General features: G+C 35.1%; 1 protein-coding gene across 1 annotated transcript in view; it reads left to right on the top strand.

Moving 5' to 3' along the window:
* mgl (low-density lipoprotein receptor-related protein megalin) overlaps positions 1–22,054 on the top strand; it is an 890,817-nt gene that overhangs the window by 673,084 nt on the left and 195,679 nt on the right. Inside the window, exons 61-62 of the mRNA XM_090412774.1 lie at positions 8,838–8,960; positions 16,855–16,980. Of these exons, the coding sequence (XP_090268900.1) occupies positions 8,838–8,960; positions 16,855–16,980 (249 nt within the window). The remainder of the gene's footprint in view (positions 1–8,837; positions 8,961–16,854; positions 16,981–22,054) is intronic.

Genomic DNA, 22,054 nt, shown 5'->3' with positions numbered 1-22,054 from the left:
TTTGAAAATATGAGAACTTCAATAACAGTCGGCAAATTATTGTATTTTACCTGTTGATCTTTAAAACAAAGAGTTGTAAAACAAAAGATAATTAACGTAATCCTTTCTTTTAAGCTTACACGGTGATTCGAATGCATTTTTGAAAATTATGGAGACAACTACTGGGTTTGAATAAAAACTTTAGTTTATTTATGAGCCATGGTTATAATAAATTTTAGTTATAATAAACTAAAGTTTTTATTCAAACATGGTAGTTGTCTCCATAATTTTCAAAAATGCATAATTAACTTGACTAAATTCAAATTTTTATTCTAAATAAGAAATTTCTTTGCTCTAGAGACATGTAAAGTCATCTTTAATTTATTTTTTATTGCTTCAGACTTTTTTTTTTATTCTTGAACAGGTAAATATCCATAAAAGAATTGCCTTCTTCTGCATCAGTTTATTGTGAAATTTGTTCATGGCACCATATACATCAGGTGCAGAAAGATTGTTTACTGCCAACTTCTTCAGAATATTTTTGAAACTATTTAGAACAGTTTACCTATTCTTTGGATTGGAATAATCAAAGTCTCTGCTTTGTTCATCAAATAAGTCTTGGGTGTATCACCAGCCAGTATTTCATCAACAGTAGGCAATAATGAAAGCTATCTTGTTGGTCCATATCACACGAGATTAGCTGTTTCACTTTTAAAAAATTTCAATAATTCTTTAATGGCTTCCACCTGTTTAGCAGACAACATCCACATCTCTTCTTGATTACAAATGTTTCTACACATTATAGCATGTCTTCTTTGCTAAGTTATGAATTTATGTGGGTAGGACATTTAGCCTGGATGATTCTATCATTGTCATCTAATAAAAGCTTATAAACAGAATTAAACACTTCAGAATTGACATTAGCATTATCCGCTAAGCGTGCTGAGAGGCAGTAAAGATTAGATTGAATTTGCACTCTTGTCAAATTCTTCATAAAAATCTAAAAGTCCATAGTAAGTTCTGTTTTCGTTTGTAAAATATCTAACAACCAAGGAAACATTATATATATATATATATATATTTTTTTTTTAAATCAGTAATAGTTGCTGCAATCTCTCTGGTCTCCCTTCTTCCCTTCTTGAAGACTGGTGTTAGATCTTGAATGATATCTCTATCAAGAATAGAACCCCTCCATTCAAGATTTAACAAGAGAACAATATCAAGCAAAAGCACACTTGTACTCTTGGCAAAGCAGACATAATATACGAAGATATTAAATTTGCTTAAAAAGGAATTAAAATATAAAAGAAGTTGAATCTTAAATTAAAGTGAAATCAAAGGAGGAAATAAATATTAAATTGTACTATGTTTAAGGATATTGTCTAAAATAGATGGAATCTTAATTTGTCAAAAACATCAATGTTAAACTATGCCATGTATAAAGTCGTGTATCGTCTTGCAAACGAAAGTTCAAAGGTTGCAGTTTGACCATCAAAGATGACATAACGAGCGATGAGTAGGCATCGTGGAAAGTGCAAGAAATTCACGTTCCCAAAAAGAGTGATGCGCATACAGCAAGGAGGTGAAGTCACTCGATGACAGCAAATGGGAGAGGGTCGTAAACAAGTTTGGAGTGCGGAAAGAGAGTGCTATAGAAGGGTTTAAAACAGATTCACATCGTGGAGAGAGTTCTCCTTTTTACATGTTGAAAGTATAAAATATAATACAAGATGATGGCAGTGTTCGAGTTTTAGACCATCGATGTGGATCTAACTGATGAGAAAGCAGCAAAGGATTCCTTTGAAGGTAAATCATGTTAGAAGTGGTGATGCAAAAAGTTCGTAAGCCCAGAAAAAACAAGTGGCTTATTCGGGACAAGTATGTGTTTTGCATTATGGGAGATACTGAGATGGGAGTGTTGGTAGCTTGCTCCACCTTTGCAAGGAGTGTCCTGGTGTTGTACCACCTTACCCTAGTCCTTAAGATACTTTCAGGCGCAAACTTTGTTTGCTCACACTTGGATAAAGGATTAAACTAAATTTATTATCCTTTTTACATGTTTTCTCTTGGTTCCTGTGGTGTTCCCCGGTCGCGTGTGCCCTCTCCGTGGGTCTCCTTCTCAAAGTTCCCGAGCGGATCAGCATGCCTGATAACCAACAAGACATGTGAAGATGGTAAAGCGACAGCATGTTTCCCGTTGCTGAGCGATGCGAGTCGAAGAAAATATAGTGCAAGATGATGGCAGTGTTCGAGTTTTAGACCATCGATGTGGATCTAACTGATGAGAAAGCAGCAAAGGATTCCTTTGAAGGTAAATCATGTTAGAAGTGGTGATGCAAAAAGTTCGTAAGCCCAGAAAAAATAAGTGGCTTATTCGGGACAAGCATGTGACTCCCGCGTGGCAGCAATCCATCATACGGAGGGACAATCTATAACAAAGAACAGACGGAAGGATCGAGAAATCTCCTAACAAGGTGGTAATGTACAAATCTTCCCTTTTATGTGCTCTCTATTGGTGATGAAGGTGTAAAATGGACAGAGTTTAGAAAAGAAAAGAGAGAGATTTTGAGACAATTTCCTTTGTTATGTTAATCGAATTGGACTGGTAGTCTACGTTCATAAGTTGTTTGGACCAAGTTAAATGTGTATGGGTCGTTAGTAGCAGTAATCTAGTTTAATACCGACATCCATGTTTGTGATATAGATGAACACAAGATTCTCATGAGTGTGTTTGAATAGTCTGTATGTTTGATTATTATTACCCTGCTTTACTTATATTTTAGTATTAACCTTGATTTTGTTGATTATATGTGTTATTTAAATTGTAATGTTCTTAGATAAATAATAAATATGTTTTCCCATGTATACCTGAGTTTGTCTGAGTAAGAGATTGAATTTTACCACTCACGAAAATATCGAACCTATGTTTAGAGAAAAAGGGGGAAATTTAAGATTGTCAAGGCCATGACTGTATACTGAGAACTCAGTCTACCTAACTGCTTAATCTATATAAGGTATTACTTGAATTCTGGGAAAGTTTCTTTGGATAAGAATTTCTATCCTAGAGTCCTGAGTGGCGCAGCATAAACAAATAAATTTCATCAGAGCTCGAAGAGAGAAATGGCCCCAGAAAGTCAGTATAGAAGCCAGATCTCAGTAGGCACAAAGAGAACAATAGAGGTAAAATATATAATGAAACAATGATGTAACACTGGTATTATTATGCCTGTCTGCCATTGCTTTGGTGCTCGTCCAGATATCCAAGCAGCCTGAAAACATTCGAGCCAGCCAGAGAACATCATCTCGATTTAAGGCTTTTAGCATTTTGGGCTGAATATCATCATTACATGGAGCCCTGACCGATTTTAGCGATTTTATTGCTGAATGGACTTCTTCTGCTATGAGACTAGTCATTGCCCTGATCTGCACCTCTTGGATGTCCACAGCTGCTGTGCCACCTGGGTTGAGAAGGCTCTCAAAGTATTCCCTCCATCTGTGAAGGATATCCTTCTCGGTTGTTAAAAGTGCACCATCAGAGACCTTAATTGCCCTTGCGGTGCACAATTTCCTCCCTCGAAGGCAGTGAATGGCAGTTAGAATACTTTGTTTGTATTTGCATAGGAGGAGTCTAATCTTTCTCCAAAGGACTCCCAAGCCTTCTGCTTTGCTGTCTTTACTGCCTCAGCAGCAACTTTTCATGCCTCAATGTACCGGAGAAGCATCTCAGGTGACCTTACCCATGTTAGGAAGGCCTCCTTTTTTGCCCGGACAGCTTTTTGGACCTCTTGGTTCCACTGAGGTGTCCTTTTCTCACTGCCTGTTGCCATGCCGAGCCACTTTCTGCCCCAGCTTGAGAGTGCAGAGGCAGTGACAGCTCCCACTCCTCTTCCTCCACATCTGCAGTATGCTTGGGAATCTCTTTGAACCTAGAGGAAATGTTATCTGTAAAATTCTTCCTCACAGCCTCATTTTCCAATGCCTCCCATTTCACGTGGTATAGCTGCTTGGGTGTACCAGCGCTGATGGTAGCATTTGGTTTCTGTAGCTGTAGAGTGCAGACAACAAGGTGGTGGTGGTGGGTTGACAGTTCTGCCCCTCTCCTCACATGAACGTCCAGCACTGAGTTTTCTGCTGGGACTATAAAGAAGTCAATCAGAGACCTTTTTCCAAGTGTATCCCTGTATAGTTTGCCCACTGATTAGAGGTCCCTCGACACTTCTGCGCATCTCAGAAAAAGGAGAACCCATTCCGATAATAGGGTAATCAGTCCGCAGTCCGTATTGTGGAATGAGTTGTTTATTATTAAAGGTCGGAAAATTAACTTCTCTTTTATGATTATTGTAGTTAACTATGTTGCTTGTATAACAGTTGGAAAATGTTACCTATAAAGCACGTAATTTCGCGTGTTGGCGACCAATTCGGACGTCCTTCATTTCTTTCTCCCCTTCAGCATGAATCGACTATTCTTGGAAAGACACGAATCAGGACCTACAAACGGTGGGCGAACTATACCAGGTATACTTGTGGCTTCTTGGTGCTGGAAGAAGGTATTCATTATGGACAAGTTGTTGGACTTCTGCTGTACTAACAGCAGAAGTCCAACAGCCGGGAGCTTGTGAGTATTCCCACACCCACCTGAGCAGACACTGTCAGGCTCGCACCAGACTAGTAGAGTTTCCACCCCTCATCCAGGTCGACAGTTCTAGAGCCTCTCCTCTTGGTCGAAGAAAGCCCGACTAAATCTAGTTGGTAGTGCTTGACTTCCTCGACCAGTTCCTTCTTCTTCCCTGCCAGAGAAAAGATGTTCCAGTTGCCTAAAGCCATAGTCTGGTGCCGTTGTCATTGCCATTTCCGTTCTTTTGCAGAACCATTTCTTTGCGCTGCCCCTAAACACCTCCTCAAAGAGGTAGCTTGCCCATTGATGAAGTTTCCTCTAGCAGAGTGCTGAGGAGTGGTGTCTAAGGAAGACTGTAACATACTTTTCGAACGGGTCCCTCTGCCTAAATCCTGAACACATCCCTTGGTGACCCGCGTGATGGACAATGCAGTATGACCATTGTATGACAACATGACCATGTTATAGTGTTTGGTAATGAGATATTTGCAGTACTGCCTCGGTTCAGAAGTGCTCAGGTTTCCCCTCATCGCAGCTAAGCCATTCCGCTATCCACCACCTGCGGACCCGTCCAGTAGCTGAGGCTCACCTTGGGATTTTATTTTTATTTGATATTATAAGCTTTAATTTAAAATTTTATTTTATATTAAAATTAATATTTATAAAAATTCCTTAGTATGGCACAAATATGTCTTCTGTACATTTTTCCAAGGGTTCCAAACCACATTTTAGTTTTAGGAGGACAGTTTATAAATATATATATTCATTTTTTTAACATTATATTTCTTTTATTAATATATATATATATATATATATATATATATATATATATATATATATACAGCTAATTCTCTTTTTACATGGCTTTTTTTACACGATTTCAAAATAAACAGTATAGAAAACAAAAGTAATTATATTTTTACACTGTATATTTTGATTTAACATGGTTCAAATGGTGCTTATTCTTAAAATTTCTGTTTGAGTTCAGTTCTGTTAAAAAGGGTATTTCCATTATAATTATCATTTCCTAGTACAGTACATATGTACTTAAACTTGAATTTTGGGAAACCCCCCCCCCCCCTCAATGTTTTAAATATCAGGAATACTCTACACTACAGAATGTAGACAAATGCCAAGTAGAACTTATATAGCGGAATCACAAAAAGTGTTGGTGGCTTTAAAGCAGCCAAGACTATTATTTTGCATTAAAATAATAGTCACACGATCAAATAAAATTGTGGATTTTAACATGTACCAGTACACTGGAAGGCAAATAAAAAAGGTTGGTTTACAAAAGAAATTTTTAATGAATGGTTCCATCAATGTTTTGTTCCAGAAGTTAAAACACTATTTGATAGGAAAAAATCTGGACATTTAAAGTTTTATCGATTATAGACAATGTGCCTATAATGTTTTAGAACACCCGAATGTGGAATTTTGTTTTCTGCAACCTAATACAACATCCTTAATACAACTACTAGACCAGGGTGTGATTGCTACCTTCAAAATTTACTACATGAGAAGAACATTCCAATACATTTTGGATAAACTAGATAAGGATAATTTACTAACAGTTATTGATGTGAGGAAGAAATTTTCTATTTTGGATTGCATCAAACTTGCTAAGTCGGCATTATCAGAATTGAACCTATCAACTTTAAATGCATGCTGGAAAGTTACTTGGCCAGAATGTGTGAAAAAGAAAATCCCTGTACCTTTGCATACAACTGAATATCCCAATATCATCAGATTAGCACATGCAGTTGGCAGAGAAGGATTTGATGATTTTTCATCTGCAGATATTGAAGAATTGATGTTGACAAGGCTGTTAGTGATGACGAAATAATAGAAGCTGTCCTTGAGAATCACGATGAAAAAGAAAAAAGTGATGATGATGATGATGATGAAGAGATTCTACTCACTGCAGAATTAATTACAGTGGCTTCAAATGTCTAGTAAAATTGCAAAGTTATTTTCTTACACATGATTCAAATACTGAACAAGCTGGAAAGTTTAAACGTGAACTAAAGAGTCATGTATGGTGCGATATGAAGAATTATACAAAGATCTAGTCGAAACAGGATTTCAACAATTAATCACAAAGTTCTGGACAAAAAAAAAAAATCGACCTTCAGAATTGTTGGAAATTAGAGATAATTAAGTTCCTTTTACTGAAGAAAACAAGAAAACGTTTTGCCATTGCACTATGAACAGGACAGCCAAATGTGTTTCAAGTGATGGAAATGATTTAATTCCAGTCTCACACAAAAGAATATGGCTACTGTCAGAAAGCGATGCCGAATAAAATTGAACTAATAATCATATGTGCAGGTGTATTTGGACATTTTCACATTTTTGTTTTATTAATGACATGCTATTTTCTTTAAGAGATGCATGTATGTATATATATATATATGTGTGTGTGTGTGTGTGTGTGTGTGTGTGTGTGTGTGTGTGTGTGTGTGTGTGTGTGTGTGTGTGTGTGTGTGTTTTGTTTGAAAATAACTTATTATTCATATCAGGATTTCACATCTGGAACCATTCTTCTAGTTTTTCATATGCACCGTATTCTTTTTTACATGGTTTTCATTTACATGATTTTTTCTGGAACTAATCTACTGTAAATGGAGAATTTGTGTGTGTGTGTGTGTGTGTGTGTGTGTGTGTGTGTGTGTGTGTGTGTGTGTGTGTGTGTGTGTGTGTGTGTGTGTGTGTGTGTGTGTGCGTGTGTGTGTGTGTGCGTGCGCGCGTGCGTGCGTGCATATATACACACGTATACAGGATGTCCCATAAATTTGTATGTTGTAAATATAGAATGAATGAATGAATGAATTCAAATGAAATATAGGTATCCCTTACTTAACGCAACAAAATTAATTGCGACAATCCCTTTATATACATTGCAAGAGTTTTAATTAATGCATCTTTAAATTTACCATCCAAAAACATGCAAGCCTCAAGGAGTGTTTCCTGGCCGAGAGAAAGAAAGTCATGAGCATGATGATGTCATTCCTCCCATGAGAAATAACTTTGCTTTCAAAGCTCTTTTGCTTTTAGATAATGCAACTGGTCATCCAAATTCTCTTAATGATCTGTGTGAGAATGTGGAAGTTTTATTTTTTCCACCAAATACATCATTGCCACAACCCATGGGTATGGGTGTCATTGCAACTTTCAAAACCTATTTTCTTTAAAATACATTCTCAAAGGCAGTAAAAACAACAATGGGCGAAAATGCAATTACACTCCAAGAATTTTGGAAAAATTTTAACATTAAACACGCAATTGAAAACATCAATGAGACATGGCAGCAAGTGTCTTCTAGCTGCATGAGAGCTGTTTGGAAAAACCTTTTGCCAGAATGCGCTAATGACTTAGGTGGTTTTCAAAATCCTGTGAACAACAAGATTGAAGAAATCCTTGCAATTAGTGAAGACCTTGGTTTTGATGGTGTTGATGCAGAATATGTTAAAGAATTATTGGATTCAAATTCAAAAAATTTGAGTGACAACAAACTTCTTGAAATTGAACAACAATGTGCATATGAAGACAGCGAACAAATGGAATGTGAAGATGAGGTTCCAAAGGAGATAACAATCAAAGAACTGGATGGAATATTTCACAGTTTAGAATCGCTTAAGCAGCAAGTAATGGATATGGATCCAGATGTTAATCGAAGAATGCTTGTTTGCTGAGGTCTAGAGAGTCATTTTGCTTATTATCGTAGAATTTATGCTGATAAGAAAAAACTAAAACTGTTCAAACGACTCTTGATAACTTCTTTTTGATAAAAAATTGCAGTAACTGATGTAGGTACAAGCATTTATTAAACATTTACTTTGCATTCATTTTTTATCTTTCCTAAAAGAGTATCATATAAAACGAATTATTAATACAGTAATCGATCATGAACAAATTGTAATTTTTACCATTGATTATTATATTTGATTAATGTGATTATGATATATGTGATAATATCGAGGGATTAATTAATCGCTTTAATCAAGGGATACCTGTATTTGAATATTTCTGTAATTTCAATATTCAATGTAAATATTTCAATATTTCATATTTTTATTGTTTACTAAAATTCTCAAATATGATTTTATTTTATTCTGGATGTCAGAGAGATTCTTTTCCCCTTCCCCTTTCCCCTTCCCCTTCCATTTTGTTTTGATTAATACACTAGTGATATAAGTCATATAATATCTTATAATTTTTATAAATTTGCTTTTCCTTTTAGACTTACCCTGTGGAGAACATAAATTTAAATGTCGTGATACTGGAAAATGTGTTTCAGCATCTTGGCAGTGTGATGGTGATAATGACTGTGCAGATGGCTCAGATGAGGATCCTTCCATATGCCGTTAGTGAAATAATTGTTCCTTCTAAATGATCATAAATCAAATAATTTATATTTGATTTTTTATTACATAATTACACAGAAGAAAATATCAGTGAAATTATGTTCTTGCTATACTTATCATATTTATCTGAATTTGGTTATTCCTGAAAGATACTGTCAGAATATATTGAATATATTCTTGTGGGTTGATGTGTTTCTGTAATGTGAAATTTCAATTTTATTATTATTATTAACACCAGACCTCAATGATATCTAAAGACTCATCATGGGAGATAAATATTGTGACATACAAAGCCAATCAAACCATGATTTAAACTCATTCGCTGTATCTGCATTCTCCACAATGTCAGGCAAAGCATTCCACTGATCAACCATTCTCCATGCAAAGAACCTACTCCTTATGCCTCTGCTCACACCATTCTTATACAACTTCCAGGTAAATCTCCTTACCGAAACCTCACTCACAATTACATTCTGTGATGAAATGATCAGATACAAAACTCTCGATCCTCACATGCCCTCCTTTTCATACTGCTGAGATAGTTGTCTCTCAAGAACTTGAGGAATAAGGAATTCATTTCCATATTCCAATATCTCTTCATTCCAATCTATACTGCCATAGTTAAAATCACCCACTTCTATCTCACAACAGTTTCTCCAGTTCACTCACTCCAAAGCCATTCAAATTCAATCAGTCACGTTTGTATAATTTTATTATTCCATCAAATACATGCCATACATTCACAAACTGAACTTCCTTATCTTCACACAGCTCTGCTAGCATATCATTCATGATTCTGGCTCTCTGTCTCAACTTACTATTGCCATACCTCAGCAACACACCTACAACCTTTCCCACTATACTGTTATCTTTCACTCTCTTCAATTTATTTATTTATTTATTCTTATGTCCAATCTAGAAAGCCAATTCAGGGCCTCATCTGTCACCTTGTGGATGTCCTGGAGACCACCGCAATGAAATTGGCTCCTTGGGCAGTCATTCACAATATGAGTAATCATCTGGGTCATGAGAAACAGTCACAATAAGGGTAGTCTGACAGTCTCCATTTATGTAGTAGGTAGCCACATCTGTCCTGGTTAGTTCTGATCCTGTCGATAGATGACCAAATCTTTCTAGGAAGAGCAAAACCAGGCTACAGAGCACAGGGATCTTCAACCAGGAAGCCATTTGTTGGAAGATTGTTGGACCAGTGCTTCCACATGCCAGGTGTTGATGGTAAGGCAACTGAAAAGAGTTCGTCCATGGACCAGAAAAGGTTTCTTGATTTTAAGCGATGATAGGTGGATTTATGAAAGTCTGGTGCAGGGGCAGGAGTGGGTTGCCCATTACTTTATTAAATTCTTTAATCGAGGCTTGTCTTTCTGTGTATTTGGTGGAGCAATGTTAGATAGGACAGGCAGCCAGAGGAGAGGGGTGCTTCTCAGTGTCCCACTAATTGTGTGCATGGGAGAGTTTAGTTGGGTGTCTATAATGTTGGTGTGCACACTTTTTTCCAGATGGGGCATAGTATTCTGCTGCAGAAAATGCAAGGGCTAGTGCAGACGACCTTAGGACTACTTCACCACAACCTGGGGTTGTGGTGCAGTAGTCCTAAGTTGCAGCTGTCCTCACAACATCCACTAATTCTCTTACTCATTTCCTCCTCATTCCAAAGCATGAATTATCTTGCTCATGCTCCCTGATGGATAGCAAACCTTATGGGCTCTCTCATTAGCCAATCCTCTAACAATGGAATCTCCATACTGCTATTCTCGAATCACTCATCACCTCTTTTAACCTTTTTTCTTTCATTCTATTCTTTTGTACACTTTCATTTGTTTTCACTAAACATCTAATATCACCCCACATATTCTTCATTCCATTTTTCATTTTGAATAACTCTTTCTTCAAATATTTATACCTATTTATTTTTACATGAACTATTGCACAGCACACAAAAGAATGAAAAACCTGTGGTATGCTAGTTTCATTGACATGGGTTAGATAAGCCAGAAACCTTGCTATAAGAAAAAGCAAGATTTCTTTATGCTACTTCATGCCACCAGAAAGCAAAATTATTGCACCTCATTATAAAAATTAGGGTCCACTTAGGCTGGGTTCAAAGCCTACTGTGGCATAGTTGGTTCTGATTGTCTTTTAGTGGTAGGTCAGTGTTTCCCAACATGGGGCATATATGCCCCACAGTGGGGGGGGGGGGCAATTTGAAAATAATGTTGCATTCGTCACCTCATCACTGATATACTCAAAAAACTCACCATTGTCGATGTTGCAACCCTAACTTTCCGAGAAAAAAAGCTGACATCACTAGTACAGTGGTCAACATAAATACATTATCAAAAAGAACTCTCAGAAAAGCAAAATGATGAGTCTATTAGAACTTTATTCAACATAAAAGGAACAATGGCATGGCTTTCTGATGAGACAGAAATGAAATACCAAAATTCAACTAGTTTTGCAAAAAAAATACTGTTGCCCTTCCCGTTGTCATATTTAGTTGAATGTTGCTTTAGTGCTGTAAATGACTTGCTACTGAAAAAAAGAAATCATCTGGATATCACAAACCACGGGGATTTGAGATTTAAATGACTCAGTTAGTACCTCAAATAAAAACTCTTTGCAACAGACATCAAGCTCAAGGATTACATTAACTAGGATTTTATTTTCCCAAATTCAGTTCGATTTATGTTTTATAATATACAAAGTGTAATATAAAATTTATATTCATTGAAGAAAGTCAAATTAAAAACAGTTTTACCTGTTTTCTTTTTTATTTAAAGTATATATTTATATTATACTTTTTCAGAATTTGGCTGACTGTTATGCTAGGGGGGGGGGGGGGGAGCATCAAAATCTTTGAGGCATTGAGGTAGGGCATGATCCATAAAACATTGGGAAACACTGTGGTAGGTGATTTCATTGCCTTGTTGTGAATGCCTGCTGTTTAGAAAACTGAAATGGCTAGAAAAAGTCCTAAAGTTAGTTTCAAGAGCAGGATTTCCAAATTATCCTTTTGCTCACCTATAGTACTATAGAAGTACAACATTGTGATTTTTCTGGAGAGCCCTGATAAATTTCCACCTTATCTGGAAAAAAATTCATAATTGGTGTTATTACAGTCAGATTGCATTCCATAGTCTATAATAGGAAACATAAGGATATTATCAACTTATCCCCTGAGGCTAGAAGTATGTGATCATATATCCTACAAGAATTTGGGAAACTTTGGAAGCAGCATTGGATCCCATAAACCTAAATCTAAACTTTAGTATCAACTTATTGGAATATATCCTGGCTATACCTAGCCAAACTTGCAAATGTGAACAATACAACATATGTCAGGCATAACATCAAATCACTGATGAATGATTAGACGTTTTGAAGAAACAGGATCATTAGGCTTGGCAGAAATCACAAACCAATCAAGTTCCATATATGCTCTGTTATAGTTGTCACCTTGCTAATCTTTTGGCTGTTTCTTTCTCCTTTAAATTTTCTTTTGTGCACTTGAGGAAATCTGAACAACTTAAATACCCTTTCTTTTTGTCTTGATGGTATCCCACCTCAGTTGTATTCAAAATTTGTGCTCCATTATTAACTACCTCACTGTATCATCTATATAGTCTTTCATATTCATCTTGCATCTACCTTTAACATGGAAATAACACTCTATTCACCCCATTCCTGAAAGGGAGATAAAAATCAGCCCGTCATCTCCTATTGTGGCCACCTGAGTTTTGTCAGAAGACATAGAAAAAGTCATTAATAACCATCTACTTCACCATCTTGAGGTCCATCAAATAATCATTGACCACAAGTTTAGATTCTGCTTTTCTCCATCCATAATAAATCTTGCCAAAATCACCACCATTGGACACAAACCTTGGAAATATTGAGGAAACTCTTATGGTTGTCCTTGATTTCTATGACATTTGATCATATCTGGCACAAAGACTGCTTTACTTAATTGACATCTTATGTTTGACTGCCCACTCTCTGGTAACCCAGTCTGTCATGTAGATGCTTCCTTTGTTCACAATTTCTCACCAATGCATAAGTATTTGAGGGCTCTGTACTTTCATGATCTTTTTCCTGTACATAACTGCGCTTTTCTCAGAACCTCAAATATTGTCCATAGTTTATAATAGCACATGCTTATCACTCTTTTCATTTGTCAAATTTTGCAGTGCTCAAATATTCCACATAATATATAATATGTAATTTTATCAAAGCTACATATTCCACAATCAGTGCCTTTAAATACAGACTCCTTTACCATATTTAAGTAGGATGAGGAGAGCTTTGTTGACTTTAATGGTAGAAAGGCGAAGTCCTCTCTTATTTCATGTAAGTAAAATCATACTCAACATTTCTTCACCTTTGATAATATTGAGATCTTCACACAAGGTCAGACTGATAGGGCTGACTTAAATTTTTAGCCTTTACAACCTTATGCTCATCATATACACACAGTGTCTCCAGAAAACTTTTTTCCTGCTGAACATACCACTTTTCAACATTACAGCTAACAATGTATAAATGTTACCCATTATAAGGGTATTTTCTCGCATTTGGGATGGTGCACTACAAACCTTCCTAAACATGTTTGATAATATCTAGAAAAGAGCTGTTCATTTAGTTCTCTCTCTCTGTCTTATTCTCTTTTCAAAAATCTTAAAAATGCAGTTAGTTACCATGTTCTCTTTCTCTCTGTTATGAAAGAGGAGGATTCATACAGACTCACTCATTTTCTCATAAATATTCAGAAGCAGAATATTCTGCTTTTCCACATGGCTGCTGCCATTTGCCCACTTTCAAATATCAGTAGGCAAATCAGTTTGAACTAACACACTTTTTCCATGTAAAATCTTCCATCTGAGGTGATCCAGGTTCATAAAAATGAACATGAATTGCCTCAGATTGAAGAATTCAGAATCTGATTGATTATATACTTATAAAAACTAAATATAAAACCTTTATAAACTCAGCAAGAACTAGATCTTTCCTGGATGTTGACATTGGAATTGACCATAATTTAGTCATAGCAATATTTGTGTTGAAATTTGGATTTAGAACCACAAGAACAATAAAAAGACAAAAGTTTAGCCTTACACAACTCAAATCAAACACCACTAAAAAATTATTTAAAACATATCTTGCTTCTGCTCTTTCTGAAATCTCTGCTGATTCTCTTGATCCTCATATCTCTTACCAACAGTTTCAAGGACAGCTATTGAAGCAGCTGAAAATATCCTAGGAAGAAAATGTAGTATTAATAAACATTGGATTAACCAAAAATATTATAGCTTTGTGATCAGTAGGGAAGATTACGACCAATTCGGCACATTGGAAACAACAACGAATAGTATAATTATCTAAAAAGACAGATTAAAAAGGAGGTAAAGTTTGCAAAAATATAAAAATAAATGGTTATCTGAAGAATGCAAAAAAAATGAGGATAATCTTCATAAGAATAACCATACAACATCATACCAAATAATTAAGAAATTAACAAAGCCTTTTGTTTGCAAGAGCTGGATAATTCAAGATGAGGATGAAACAAATATTACTGATTATGAAAAAAATTGAAAAGTTAGCATGATTATTCAAGTAAACTATTCAAGAGTGATGATAACTAACAAAATTTAAAGGGAATTGTCCCGTGATAACAGAATATAGTGATTATCCTATAATTAGCAAAGTGGAAAAGAACTATCTTAAGATCAAAATCAAGAAAATTACCAGGAATTGACAATATTCTAACACAGCTACTTAAAGAAGAGGGAGAACCTATTGTTAGTGCACTTCACATAATTTGCCAACAGGTGTGGAATACTAAGATCTGGCCAAAAGACTGGTTCAGTTATCCTTATTCCCATTCCAAAAAAAGGAAACAGCAAAAAATGGAATTTTTTTATACTAAAAACTTACAGACAAAATGGAATTCAATTTTTTCAGACTTCCAGGCTGGATTTAGAAAGAATAGGACTATAGTTAACTATATATTTATGTTCCATATCATTGGAAAAAATATGTAGAACATAATAATGTGCCATAATTTTATTGACCTACAGAAAGCCTTTGATTTTCTTTGGCATGATGCCCTTTGGAAAATTCTGCAACATTACAGAATAGACAGAAAAATAATATGACTGCTTGAATCCCTGTACTTATCTTTTGAAAGGACGGTTGAAATCAATAATTATAGCACTCCCTTTCCAATGGCATGTGGAGTGAGACAGGAGTGCAAATTGTCACCAATGTTATTTAACTGCTTCCTCGAATTGTTATAAAAGAAGCCCTGGAGAACTGTGATATTAGAGTGATGGTAGGATGAAGAAGAATAAATCGTCTAAAGTTTGCTGATGTTATTGATCTTCTAGTGGAAAACAAATCAGATCTTCAGGATTAGCTTATACTCTTTAAAAATATGACTTAAATACCTAGGCAGTATCTTTAATAAAGATGGAAGATCAAGAGAGGATATTAAAACAAAAATTGCAAAAGCAACAACAGCACTCCAAAAACTAAAACCACTTATGGACAGATACAAGCTTATAATTACAAACAGATTACACCTTATTGACACACACTAGTTAATTCGGTACTTCTATATGGAAGTGAAAAGAGATTACTGGTATTTCAAATGAGGATATAGATGACTCCTAAATATGGCTGCTATAGATGACTCCTAAATATGGCTGCTATAGATGACTCCTAAAGATACCATACACTGATCACATCACAAATTTTGAAGTAAGACAAAGAATCAGTTCTTTCACCAGTCCAAGAGATAACATCATAACTAAGATTCGAAGGAAACAACTTATGTGGCTTGGACACATCAGCAGATCAAATGGTCTACCAATGCAAGTTGTTGAAGGACTTATTCCAGGAACTTGAAAAAGAGGCAGACTTAGAATAAAAAAATAAAAATTGGACAATATTAAAAAAATGGACAGGTGCTTCACTTACAGAACCAAAAGCAAAGTGTTAATCAAGGACTACATGAAGATTTCTGCGAGGAATATTTCCTAATGTCTACTCTACAGTCCTATGTGGAGTATGGGATGAAGAAGAATCAGTTTGAAAGCATCGGTTTTCACTTGGTCACTGAAATTACGCAAATCTGAGCCCAATTAACTCTCTGGTCATCCTCTGGATTTTCCATGGCATTTTTGCTTCAAATACCAATTTTAAAAAATTCCAATCTTAAACTTATAAGTAACTGCTGGTCATCATCTGTTCACTGGCCATCCTCAAACCTGCTAAATCAAATGAAATTTTTCTTTTCTTCTTTCATTTCAATTACCTCCTTTCTTTGGAGATTAAGTCTTCCTTACATTGTTCTCAGTTACAATCTATAGTCATTCATAATTGCTTCTTAACCACTTGTGCACTTGGATGTGGAATATGCAACATCTTGTGCATGTGTGTGTGTGTGTGGGAGTTGATTATAAAAAAAAAAAGGATTAGAAAGATTAGAATTTTTAAAAATTGGTGTTTGAAGCAAAAATACCATGTGAAATCCTGAGGCTGACCAGAGGAAAATCGTAGATACAGTGTTGATTGCTGCTTAGAAAACAGAAAAGTAAGAGCTGATTAAATTAAAAAAAAAGAACAAACATATAACAGACCAATTAAGAAAAAAATTAACTGAAATGAGAATAAGAAAAAAAGCTTTTTCTGGATTAACCAAATATCTTTATACTCCTTGAGGGAGCCTTTGTGAACAGAAATTACAGTGTTTATTTTCTTTATCATTAGACTTGTAAGTAGATTTTCTATTTTACAGAGTTAACAGATAAATTTGGGTAGTTAACAATAGCAGTTGTACTTATAAAGCTTTTGCTTTTTTTTTTTTTTCCTTTATAGATAAACGTGAATGTGATTCTGAGACACAGTTCCGTTGCAACAATGGCAAATGTATTCCCAAGCTTTGGCATTGTGACTTTGATGATGACTGTGGTGACAACTCAGATGAACCAGCACACCGATGCAGTATGTTGAGTACAGTTATTCAATTTAAACTGAATTATTGGATTTCTGATATCAGTGATGTCTTTATATATTTTTTTAATTGTTAATGATATACTTTTTATATGAATCAGAAGAGTAGGTGGCAACATATCTGTTAATTCTTTTGAAAAAGATGCCATTAGTGTTTTTTTTTTCTTGCCCCATGTTTTGACAGTTTTAGAAATATGGTATTATTCTCTATGTTTAATTATATGCATTTTGGTTATTTTACTTAATTTCATTACTTTTTCTTTTGTCTACAAATATTGTTTACCTTTATCGCATAAACTAGATCTAAATGATCGTAAGAATTTACAAAATTAAACACATCTGTTGAGGATATAAATAATTTATTCTGATATGTTAGCTTACAAGAAAGAAATAATTTACTTTCTTTCTTACAGTGGAAGAAATAATATCTATCAGTGTCTTGAATAAACATTTGTGTTGTGTATCTGACTATGTTTAGTCATCAGAAACGGAATAATCAATTTCCTGCATTGAATAAATACAATTTCTTTAAGGTTGGAAAATAATCATTGCTTTTGGATTTGGAACATTTATAATAACTTTATCTACCTTATTTAAAGTCTTTCAGTTTTAATCTTCATTCTATGCCATATAGGATTTTTTCAGCTGATTTTGGGATCAAATCTCTTTTTGGAGAAATCCAATCTATCTGCTGTGATAGCCTCTTTTGTACTTATTAATGTATTCATTTATTGTCATCTCAGTAGTCTTGCTAACTTGAGTTTTTATAATTTCATATTTCTAAAATATAATAATGGGATTTCTTATATAAATCAGTGCAGAAATAATGGGTGATTCATAAATTGATTGCATCAAACTTGGCTTCACCCTTATATAATTGAATTATCTTTCTTTCCTTCCATTCACTGGGAAGCATGCTCCTGCTGAGTCTCAAATTGAACAATCAGGTCAACAACATTTCCAATTTTCTTGCAAATGATAGAATTTTTTTGGTTTGTCTTTTGCTTGCAGAACCAGTTTCATTACATACTCAGACAGCTTTCCATGCAATGGTTGTGACTTTTCTGGCCTGCTCCTTATAATTTTCATAACTGGACATCCTTATGCACCTTTCACTTTTTCTTACAAATCTCTTACTTAATAAGATTACACATCCATTTTACTCTACTCTATTTATTCTTCAAACTCTAGGGATACATTCTGATATTTCATCATTTAAGTATTTTTTAAATGCTTCCCATTCACTCTCAATATTTTTCCCATCCAGTGACGTAGCTAGAGCTTTTGCCACCCGGAGCGGTCCCTGAGTTTGCTACCCCTCTCAATACACACCAGAAATACTACAAAAAATCAAAATGAAGTATAGGAAAATAAAATAAAGCACTAGATTTATTTTTGAAGTAAAACTTTAATTTCAACATTCTAAAATGTTATTTTTCTTGCTTTTCTGTTAGCAAAATCATTGATGACATTGCCAAAGTCTATTTCATAGTAATGTAGGTAATTCTTAATCAAATTTATTTAGGAAAAACTCCTCTCACAACTAGCAACACTTAGAGTAATTGTGAGGAATATTCCAATATTTGGAACTGAGTTCTCGAGACTATTTTAGAATTAACTGCAAAAGTTCAAAAAGGTTCAAAAGTGCCATTCTCTGTGCCCCTCCCTAGCTATACCACTGTTCCCATCCAACAACTAATACCATGGCACAGAACCCAGCATATTCCTCAGTTGGTCATCATTTTCTGCTTTGTAGTATAGCATTATAACCTTTTGAATGTTCTATTCAAAAGGTTATATGCTAAACTTAGCATATTCTACTTTACTTAGCAAATTTTACTTTACTTAGTAAACTTTACTTAGCAAATTCCCAAGTGAGTACCACATGATCACTGTTTCCAACCAGAGGCAGAATAGTTATACGTCTTTAACAGAAATCTCCCTCTGACACTATAATGAGATTTAACACTCTTTGATGTCATGTTCCTTCTGTCACATGCTCCTTCAGGAAGTTGTCTTTCAACGGCTCAATAAATTCAGTTTTCATTCTCTTCTCATGAGATTTCATTGCTACCCTATCAATATTTGGATAATTTAAGTCTCTCATTATGATTACTCATCTTGTACCCATCATCTTTGTTTTGGTAATGCATTTCTTCGTCACTAGCAACCCTATCAATATTTGGATAATTTAAGTCTCTCATTATGATTACTCATCTTGTACCCATCATCTTTGTTTTGGTAATGCATTTCTTCGTCACTAGCAACCATTCCACTAGGTCTGTAACATCACCTCACTATGTATTTGATCTTGTTAAACTCGACCTCACACCAGATGGGTTCAAACTTACTGCCACATTATATCAGCTATTTTCTTATTTAGACTCAGTCATTACCACAGATTTTTCTCATTTATTCCTGTTACTCCATATACCATCCAGCTTAGTCACTGATGAACCACCACTCCTCACTACATTTAGCTCTCTCTCTAGTCCACTACTCCTTTATTTTAAACTCATACTTTTTATCATCTTTTCCAGCCACCTAAACTTGTTACTGTCATAGCTGAGTTGTACACCAATATGTTCCCTACCACACTATTAACTTTTACTCTGTTCACCAGTCCTTTATATCAATTTGTCATTCTCCATGCAAAACTTTATTTCGACTAACACTAACTATGCTGCATTTATGCCCTCATATCCAAAGCCTCAATCAACTCTGTTCATGATGCCTCTCAGAAAATGCATCTCTCTCTCTCTCTCTCTCATCACTATACCTCTGATAATGGTATCATCATAGAGTACTGCTCTTTACCTATTTTACCATATTGACCTTCATTGATTTCTTTTTTACTCTTCCACATCTATGCACTAGGCTAAAATGACTTCAAAAAGTCACTTTAGCCTAGTAAGCAGGATTGGCAATCTCACACCACAAAATGAAATTCTTCTGTATTCACAAACACCAGTCCCACAGTGAGGTTAAAACCCAAATCCCCAGTTTTTTGGTTGGAGAGCAGAAATACTATACTATCCACTCAGCTCCACAAGTTGGCAGTAGGCTAATAAAATAGCAGTTACTAGTGATGATGCCAGTAACACTTCTTTGTTGTAGCCCAGTGCGTTGGTATAGTGTATTAGGTTCAAATTTTGTTTATGACATAAGAAACATTGATTTGGCTTTGCAGCTAATGCAACTTAACATTAGTTGTATTATAACCTTCTTTTTTTCTACAATAAAACAGATAGAGAAAACTATAAAATAAGATAAAACACCTATTGTTATCATACTTACATTTTTAAGAAGCCAAGTTACATGCTATATGAAATTCAATATGTAAAAGAAGATCAAATAGGAGAGGATATATATATATATATGTATATATCATTTTTATGCACTGTATATTTGCAATGTTTATGATTTTGCTGTATATTAGTTATTCTCTCAGTAGTTGAGTTGTTGTTATATTCTTTTATAATTTTATTATATTTATTAAACTAAATAAAAATCAGAGAAGGATCTTAGTGGATGTAAAGAGGGAGAGTGAAAGAGATGATTATATTGATGGACATAAATGATCTAGCAATCAACATTGTGGTATGCAAGAAAATATGAAAGATTTGCTAGCACAAGTGAATGAGAACAATGAGAGAGAGAGAGAGAGAGAGAGTAAGGATTTCAGGTATGCTGCCACAGTATGATAATGGCAAGTTGAGAAGAAAGGCCATGATTGCAAATGACTCATCATGTAGGTTGTGCGGGAGGAGTGGTGTGGAGTGAATTTAATAGACAAAAGAATGAAAGACTGATGGTTTGCATTTGAATGGATTTGGAGTTTCGTCTTGAGCTCAAAAATGTAGTTCAATGAGTGCAGGCATCCTTGAGACAAATGAATGGAAGAATGATCAGATAATGTTTAATGTAGCTGTTCAAGTTCAGAATTTAGTGGGATAGACAGCACAATATATGAGGGTGGTTGCATAATGAATTGGGTGTGTATGTGGGGAGGGGGGAGCATTGGTTAGTTCAACTTGGCTAAAGGTTATGCATTAGTAAGATTAGCTGACAGAAAATGATATAGTCATAGGGATGAAATTTATTTATTTATTTATTTCGTTTGTGAACTACAGAAAATGTAAGATCATTCATATAAGTGATTAAAAGCATACATTAAGAGACAAAAATGCCACTTGCATAAAATATTATACAAAAACATAAAATGTCAAATTTCATTCATCTAGTGATTAATATACTTTAAAGCTATTTCATTACACTGCATTAAATCTTCTCGGATATATATATTATTAATGTCTATTAGGCAGCATTGCAGAAGATGATCCATAGTTTGTGTTTCACCACATGAGCAGCTGTCATTGTCTGTGTAGCCCCATCTGGCCATATTCTGCTTTGATCTGCCCATTCCAGAACGAAGTCTATTCATTGTCTTCCATCTTTGCCAGTCTAGATGTAAGCCAGATGGAAGAGATTCATTTAAGTTCAGAGCCTCTGGAGATTGTTCTTGCCACATTGTTGACCTTGTGGTTTTTATGGAATAGGGATGGAATACAATAGATATAGTATTTTCAGAGAAGACAGTGCAAACAGGATGGGAGGGGGAGGACCTTTGCTAATGATAGCAGAAGAAATGAAGCTGAAAAGTAAGAGTAAATCAGGACAGTTCATATGAAACTATCTGGTACAAGATAATAGTCAACAGGATGAAATATACACTCAGTTGCTGCTATAGGCCAGGGATTGCAAAATAAAGAATGAAGATTGCATGCCTCCGCTCATCATTCACCAGAAGGACATTAATCAGAAAAATCCTGATTAATCTTGATATTAATAAGTCTCTTGGTCCAGATGGTATTCCTCAAGTTGTACTCAAAACTTGTGCTCCAGAATTAATGCAATCCTGTATTGTCAATATAACCTGTGATATTAATCCGGCATCTACTCAGCAGCATGAAAGCAAACCTTTATCCAGCCTGTACCTACTGGCAATAAATGTCTGTCATCAAACTACCATCCCGTTGCTCTCGCCTCAGTACTTACTCTTAAA

Source organism: Typopeltis vanoorti, chromosome 23 (genome assembly GCF_054136105.1).
Source record: "Typopeltis vanoorti isolate ZY-2024b chromosome 23, IOZ_Tvanoo_1.0, whole genome shotgun sequence".
Lineage (NCBI taxonomy): Eukaryota > Metazoa > Arthropoda > Arachnida > Uropygi > Thelyphonidae > Typopeltis > Typopeltis vanoorti.
Note: the sequence above shows the minus strand (reverse complement) of the source record. Positions and strands in the feature narration are given on the sequence as shown.